The following is an 8186-nucleotide window of genomic DNA, read 5'->3' as shown; positions in this document are numbered from 1 at the left end:
CTATACAGGAGATAAAACGTGTTTTATTTGACTTGGCTGTACTTTTATTTAATCCAAAACTGCATTCATATTTAATTTTAAAAGGGCTTTTTAAACCTGCTAAGAGTTATCCAACCAAGAATAAGCCTAGAACAGCTTTTCTGATGGACTGATATTAATGACATGATGACGGCTTTTTATTTCATTTCTCATCTCCATAAATATATCTAAAGCTAATGCAAGGACTAGAAATCAATTAATTCTTTGCTGATACTTCTTCGTCATCATGAAGAGCGCAGTTCGCACCGCGTCTGTCGTTGCTATGCAACCAACATAGGCGCGCCTGGAAAAACGAGCGCGCCGTTCGCTTCTATTATAAGCGCGCTTGCCGCGCACCTACATTTGAAATCTGCACGCGCAAAAAACGCGCTATGTGAGCGACCCCTTATGGCAACGTGACATTAGCCTAATCCAAAATATTTCCATGTCATTTCCTCCTTTCTTATCAACAAGTGGATTTACAGCCGGAGGAAACGCATCTTTTTGATATAAAGTTTTTATTGTTCCCGAATACAAATATTTTTTAAGTATTTGTTCGAAATAATTATTCGTAAAAAACACATTATTTGTGCCTTTCCGAATACCGTATTCGGGTTCGGCTCCACCCCTAATTTGTATAATAATAATTTAAAAAAGTGTTGGAATTCAAAACTCTGCAAGGCAGTCAAATGAGTATTTTAGGTTTCATGGTCTGCTGCAGCACAATCTGCTGAATATTTGAGATTTTATGCTTAATAAGGGCCAGAAAAGCAATAGAAGTTTATGAAGTTTTAAGACAGAGTCTGTACAGTATATCTAGATTGTGATTCTTCTGCCACCATCCTCATTTTTCTTGAGAACTCAAATACATATATTCCTGATTATACCTTATTTTAGAGACTATATGTCATATTCAAACATGAGATATTAGTTGCATCTGTTATTAAGAGTAATAACATCGGTATTTCCTGTCTGTATGAATGTGAATGACATTTTATCTAACTTCCTTATCCTCAACAAACTCGAGTAACACTCAAGTCTCAGCGGACACGTCTTCTGTCAGGCTCATGAAATGGATTCAGTCTTTGAAAATTCTGATTTCCTACTTTCAACAGTTTCTTCAGATGAAAACTGCTCTCAACACAAAGGTAAGGCCGGGATGTTATCAGAATGCATTCATTTCTATTTTAAAGATTTAGCACTGTAGGAATGGTGTATAAGGTTGTCATTTGTAAACTCTTCCAAATAAATGTTATTTATATTGATGTTCCATTAAGAACCTTTAACATTCATGGAATCATTCCATTCCACAAAAGGTTCTTTATATTGAAAAAAAGTTTTTCGGATTATTAAAATGTTTATCACACTAAAAGAAAAATAATGTTCTTTTAAGAACTGTACACAAAGGTTCTTTGGGGAACCAAAAATGGTTCTATAAGTAGACTATAAGTGTTTATCTTTTCTTAAGATGCTGTGCAGTAATAGAACAGTAATATCATTTTTTTTTTTTTCTCGTCTATCATGATGGCAAGGGGTCACCGGTGTTGTTGTCACAAGATCTTAGTTAAGGTTTAAAACAAATATCCAGTTGCTCTTGTTTTCTCTAGCAGCGGTTTTGAATGTTTTATTTCAAACATCCAGTTTGAAACTCTTAAGATCTTATGATGTGAATTATTCTTCAAGCTAAACTTTAAGTACATATATTTTATATATTTTGAGTAACAATGTTCACAATTAAAACACACTGGCAAACATTCAGACGAGAGCCAACTGCAATTTTACAACCGAGCTCTCAGGACAACAGGACAAAGTTCATAAAATGTCTGGTTGGGGCAACTTGTCACACATGTTGAAAATGCATTTTGCATAATATATATTCCAGAAATGTTATAAATGTAAATTCAGGAATAGTTACTGGCAGAAATTTTGTGCTGATTCAAGGGTTCAGATTTGAGAAATAACATCTCATCAAACTTCTGACCCCAGGTAACTCCACTGAAGAGCAAGAGCGAGAGAGGGAAGTTCATCTCCCTAAGTGGACTAAAGTTCTTCTGACTGTCTTTATTGTTTTTGCTCTTGGGAGTCTCTGTATTCTAGGGATTCTGTGTGAGTAGTGCAATTTAATTAATAGCACATTTTCATGTAATTAATCGTGATTAACAAGTTGAACAAGTTTTTAATATATTTTTATATTATAATAGTTTTACATTGAATGTCCAAAGTAATGTAGAAAAAACATAAAGATGGTATACTTTATATATAACATCACACCATTTATTTCCATCAAGACATAAATCCAGAGTCCAGCAGTCTGTAAAGTCTCCTCCAGCACATCCCAAAGACATTTAATGAATTTAAGGTCTGGACTCAAAGGAGCCGATTCTTCTGAAAATGATTCTTCATACTCCTCAAAACAATTCTTTCACAATTTGAGCTTGATGAATCTTGACATTGTCATGCTGGGAAATGGCCATGGTTTGTCTTCCATGGTTGTTTAAGAAATGAAATGCTACACACTCCATCAATTAGGGTTAGAAGAACTATTGCCAAACTTATAATATGCTAGAAACATACTCTTATTGTTCCGAATATAAGAGTTTTTTTTTTTTTTTTTTTTTTTGGAAATAGGTTACATCTGAAAAAATGGGGTCTTATATTCAGGGTCTAGATTTTTTATGGCAATAATACACCTGCAACAATAAGAAGAGACAAATACGTGTAAAACGAGTGTTTCCCCTGAAGCGACCCGCTCTGGACTGTTAAAATTCAGGAATAGTTGCTGACAGAAATTCTGTGCTGATTCAAGGGTTCAGATTTCAGAAATAAAGTCTCATCAAATTTCTGACCCCAGGAAACTCCACTGAAAGAGAAAGAGAGAGGGAAGTTTACAGTGCTATGTGAGTGTGACCTCATGATGGCGAATGACCGCCCAGAACAGAGAGGTTAAATGTCAGGGAAGTGAATCAGCAACTGAGGAGACGTTATGATACAAACATTAAGCTCATGGTGATAAATGCAGAGGAGTCAAACAACTCTCATTAAGCAGAAGAAAAATACGACGTGTCAGAGTATAAGATTAGAAGATGGCGAGCCCAAAAAATGCTAACGGTCAAAGAAAAGCTTACCGCGGTCTTAAAAGCGTCCGCTTTGAAGAAATTGACATGCAAGTGTGTCAGTACGTAGCCAGAGCAGTCATCCAGCTAAAGGCACTGGATATCACCAAAGAGCTGAACATACCAGCAGTGAGGCCCATCATTTCTTACTTCGGCTAGGTACTGACAAACTGACAAACTTGCCTGTCAATATCCTTGCTTAAATATGATGCGGCGTAACGGATTAGCATTATGCCGCAGAAAAATCATACCCCCTGGATTGGATAGGTAATGCGGATCACCAATTGTTTTGTCATGACAACATCTGTCACTGTACACACACACACACAAAAAGGTGAGGAATCAGTTATTGTGAGATTTACTGGAAATGAGAACTACAGGTTATTTTTATGGTATGCCATAAATACCATCGTCTTATATTCGGAACAATATAGTAATAATCATCCAATCATAGACTTAAGCATTTGCCTATTTAAATCCAAACAGTGTGTGTGAGTGTGTGTGTTTGTGTGTGTGTGTTGTATCACTGCTACTGCTTTTAATCTTCAAGTCAAGTCATGTGCATTTTTGTGCATGTCTTCAATCAGATATCAGTGATTCAATGAAACTGTCTGCCCAACAAACGAATGGCACAAGTGAGTAAAATATATTTAATGCACCAGTACAGCAACATTAACTGTGCACAAAGATACATGAATATGAGAGTGACTTTGTCTGTTTTCTTTTCTCCACCATTCTCTTCATAACGGTTTCTGTACCAGCCATGGCGAGAGAGCTTGAGGAACTTACAGCCAACTACACCAGTAGGTTAAGTAATGTTCAGATTCATACATATCAAAATACATCACAGTTCTTTTTGTTCAGTAAATACAAGTCAGTCATTTGAACACATTTCTCCAACCATTTGTTTTCTTCCTTTTTCATATTTTCACTGTTTCTGTACCAGTCATGGCTCACAGACAACTACGCCAGACTGCAATTCTCTTTCACACCCATGACACAGGCTTAGACAAAGTGTTCTGCACATTGAACCAAACTTTGATTAACTTCAAGAGTATTGTGTTCTGAAGAATGGATCATTTTCATCCTGATTGTGTTTGTTTTTGGCCTTGTCATTCAGATTACAGAGAACAGTTTGATGCGCTCCACAACCAGCATGAGGAGACACTTAGAAAGCTGAACAGATTAAATTGTATGTCTTCAGATTTGACCCTTGTGCAAAGTTAAAAGACATTCATTACACACATACTGTACTATAAATAAGCACAATTACTAAAAATGAGTGAAATAATGAACTAATAACTAAATTGACTCTTTCTCAAAAGCCAGCACAGGTTGTGCACTTTGTGCCATAAACTGGATTTATTCTGGGGGAAAGTGCTACTACTTCTCTATGGTCGAGATGAACTGGACACAGAGTCGAGATCACTGTGTGAGTCGAGGAGGACATCTAGTGATCATAAACAGCCAAGCAGAGCAGGTGTGTTATGCACTTCAACACTTCATTTACAGTATATTAATTACAATTTGTCAGTGTGACTACATTTGCTTTACACAATGCCAAGTACAGTATAATATAGATTTGGCTACTATAGAATAGTAGAGAAAGAAATAACAATATTTTTTTCCTCAAGCTGATGATCATGGTTAAATTTAGTCTCTGATGGTCTAAGAAGATTGGGTGAAAGTTAGCATCTTGTGCAAAAGACTTGTTCTTGGCTTGTTCACCAAGCAAACATTTCAAAAGCCTTGCATTTGATACATGATATCTAAAAAAATAGTGTTATTTTTAAAGATTACAAAAACAACAACAACAAAAAAACAACAACAACACTATTGATTTAGAAAAACATGCTCCGATTAATCATTCTCAATAAATCCAATGAATAGTCAATTTTGTTTTCCCACTGACATTAAATATTAGGCTACACATTTCTCTGCTCCAAACCTTATGTGTATTATAATATATCACAAGACAAAAACATTTTTTTCTCCATCAGGATTTTCTGACCTCTAAAGTTAAAGTGACGCACTGGATTGGTCTTAATGATTTGGACACTGAGGGACACTGGGTCTGGGTGAACAACCAGCCACTAAATGATTCAGCAGAGTAAGAGCTTCATTAATCTTGACAATACAACCTCTGCATTAAAACTAACAATACTTCAATAATTAGCAGGTTGCTGCCGAACAGAAACAATTTGTTTTTTTCATCCTGCAGATTCTGGATGAAACGAGAGAATGGAGTCAGAGAGCCTGATAACTGGACTGAAGGCCATCCTGCCGGTGAAGACTGTGCTAGTCTGGGACATCCAGTGGGAGAGACGGATTTCTGGACAGACGCTTTCTGTTTCCAAGAGAAAAGATTTGTGTGTGAAGCTGCTGCCGCGGTTTAATTCATCCCTCCCGAATAGTTCACCCAAAAGTTATTATTCTGTCATTTAATCAAACAACTGTTGTGAAACAAAAGACATTACACACATGCGGGGTTCTGGGTCAAATATGATGAACATGATTTCACCAAGTACCACATGTTCCTGGATCAACATCCTTGTTTATCCTGGATCAACTTTCCAATCAACCAATCAGATTTGAGGAACAAGTTTACAGTTTATGTCAAGTTTAGGCTTAAAACCAGGGTGAGGTGTTTCAACATCAGTGTCATTCACCTATCATTTCCCTCTGATTTTAGGGAAAAGTTTGGGTAGGGTTAGGTTTAGGGGTAGGGATAGGGTTAGGATAGGACTAAATTTTGGGGCAGGAATGTTATTCCAGGATCAACAAAATACTGTATGTTGATCCAGGAACATGTCTTACTTGGCAAAATCACGGTGACCGGTCAAACATCTACTATAATATGATACATTTTTGCTATTAATATAACATTTGCAAAATAAAATAAAAAGTCAGAATGCACGACTATAAATGCTGTCAAATGAGAATATTGTTCTGATAATAGTGCAGTTCCAGCATCTACCAGTAGGGAATCACTGGACTTATAAACCCTATACACTTTCTCTTCATAGAAGTGCAGTATTGTTCTGTCCATATGTGACATATAGTGATTTTTTATTTGTATTTTTTAAGGTGGCAAATCTACTGCAGCAAAATCTAAATGCCAACAATATGAGATTTTATGCTTAATGTTGTGGATGTACTTGTAAAGCAATAGTAGACAGCCTCATTCTTCTCTCTTGGAGAATACATACATATAATTTTACATCCTTTTATAGAGGCTATGACATATTTAAACATTCAAACATGGAGCAATCGTGGCCTGATGGTTAGAGTAAATAATTATAAATTAAAATAAAAAATAAATTAGAGAAGTACTGTTCATTTTAAATTCACATTAATGTAGTTGTAACAAATGTTAACAAATCGAACCCAAAATCATTATAGTGGCTCATGAAAAAAAAAAGCCTTTATGTTAATATTTACAATGTTGAAAACATACACAATAGGCTATAATAAATCAAAACATCTCAAATAAATCAATAACAGTCTGGACATAAATAAACAAACATTCTAATGTAAACACTTAGGCCTACGTATTTTTGCCTATTTATATTTATTCACTCATCAGGATTCTTTTATCCAAAGTGTTTTACAAATATGAACCATTTATTCTACTTTATTTTTAGCTCATCCTTTCAAAATGAGCTCAATACACTATCTATACATAGTTCCCACATGACGTCACAACATACGGGCATTTGCCGACCCGGCGCCATTTCTGAGGGCAGAACACAACATTCTTACAATGCAGAACATGAGAAGAAGAAGCTGAAACGGAAATTTTGTGATTAAAAAGTAAAAATGGTCATCTCCTGCTGGGTCAATGGATGTTCCAATCGTGCCGGAGGTTCAGTTAAATTTAGTTTTTTAGCATTTGCCGACCCGCGCCATTTCTGTGGGCAGAACAATAGTAGAAGAAGCTGAAGCGAGTTAATTTCGTGATAAAAAGTGAAAATGGTGATCTCCTGCTGGGTCAATGGATGTTTAAATCGTGTCGGAGGTTCAGTTAAATTTGGATTTTACAGTATTAGACTTCATGAATGTGAGAAGACTAACGTTAAGCTTTTGTCAGAACAACGACGGAGGTTATGGCTGGCGAGGATAAACAGGAAAGAAACTCCCTCAAAACACGCAAGAATTTGTTGTTTTTTATTGCGAGTGTACACAAATATAAGTTAACATTTTGCAGTTTGAATTATGTCCTGTATGAACAAAATGACGAGATATTAAAAACATACAAAAACAACATTGTTTCCACTGTTCGATCGCGCCCGCGACTCTCTCACTCTCACACACACACACTCACACACACACACATTCCAGCACGGCAATCTCAGATTATGTCCCTAAAGAACCCGCGTATAAAGTAGTTCCGCATTACATTAATTAATTTGCACGCGAGTTTTATTTATTTTCATAACGTGTATATTACCGTGTATATTCATATTCATGCACATATTTCCAGGCTCGGAATTGCTCACATGTATTAAAACTCCTAGCCAATACCAGATAATGATACACATGATAATACTGTATCTGCTGCATAATCAGTGCTCAGTGCTTCCTTTGTTAGCGCATACGGATCCACACCATTTATGACTGAAATTTTCGCATTGTACCTCTCTCTGTCTTGTGTTAATAGAGTCTCTTTATAATCTCTGTCACTTTGTCTCTTCATGATTTTCGTAACATTATAAATGGAAAGAAATATTCGAAATTTGCTTGTAAAACTCATAGACAGTATGGTAAAACATTGTAAACACAGCAGCTTTTGCCCTCAAAGATGGCGTCTCCGGGGAGGTCACGTGACATTAATTGGCCTGTGGGAACTATGTATTGTCTTTCAAAGTTTATTTATTACCTTGGCATGTGGACACATTTCTCTGGGTTTACACTCACATTTTGCAAGTGTTTGGCGCCCTCGAGTGTTTATTCATGGAACAGCATTACCAGGTTAAGGTGTTTCTAAAGTGTAGCCTGCTTTTGAAAGGATGTCAATGAAGAAAGACACATTTAGCCTTTTACCAGCAGAAGCTA

General features: G+C 36.2%; 1 protein-coding gene across 1 annotated transcript; it reads left to right on the top strand.

Moving 5' to 3' along the window:
* The first annotated feature begins 1011 nt into the window (after window positions 1-1011).
* LOC311093366 (CD209 antigen-like protein C) lies at window positions 1012-7808 on the top strand. Its single transcript, XM_084130707.1, has 8 exons — window positions 1012-1166; window positions 2005-2124; window positions 3719-3766; window positions 3893-3934; window positions 4252-4323; window positions 4457-4611; window positions 5132-5241; window positions 5353-7808. The coding sequence occupies exons 1-8, from the start codon at window positions 1091-1093 to the stop codon at window positions 5525-5527; spliced, it is 798 nt and encodes a 265-aa protein (XP_083986833.1). The 5' UTR covers window positions 1012-1090; the 3' UTR covers window positions 5528-7808.
* Window positions 7809-8186: the final 378 nt, after the last annotated feature.

This window comes from Abramis brama, assembly GCF_963993115.1.
Source record: "Abramis brama genome assembly, chromosome: 12".
Taxonomy (NCBI): Eukaryota; Metazoa; Chordata; class Actinopteri; order Cypriniformes; family Leuciscidae; genus Abramis; species Abramis brama.
This window is presented reverse-complemented; position numbering and strand designations above follow the sequence as displayed.

Excerpts from the sequence above, each read along its gene's own strand:
- LOC311093366 (XM_084130707.1), top strand. The coding sequence starts at position 1,091 with ATGGATTCAGTCTTTGAAAATTCTGATTTCCTACTTTCAACAGTTTCT. Across the intron at positions 1,167-2,004 it reads AAACTGCTCTCAACACAAAG|GTAACTCCACTGAAGAGCAA; the intron begins GTAAGGCCGGGA and ends TTCTGACCCCAG. Across the intron at positions 4,324-4,456 it reads AAAGCTGAACAGATTAAATT|CCAGCACAGGTTGTGCACTT; the intron begins GTATGTCTTCAG and ends CTTTCTCAAAAG.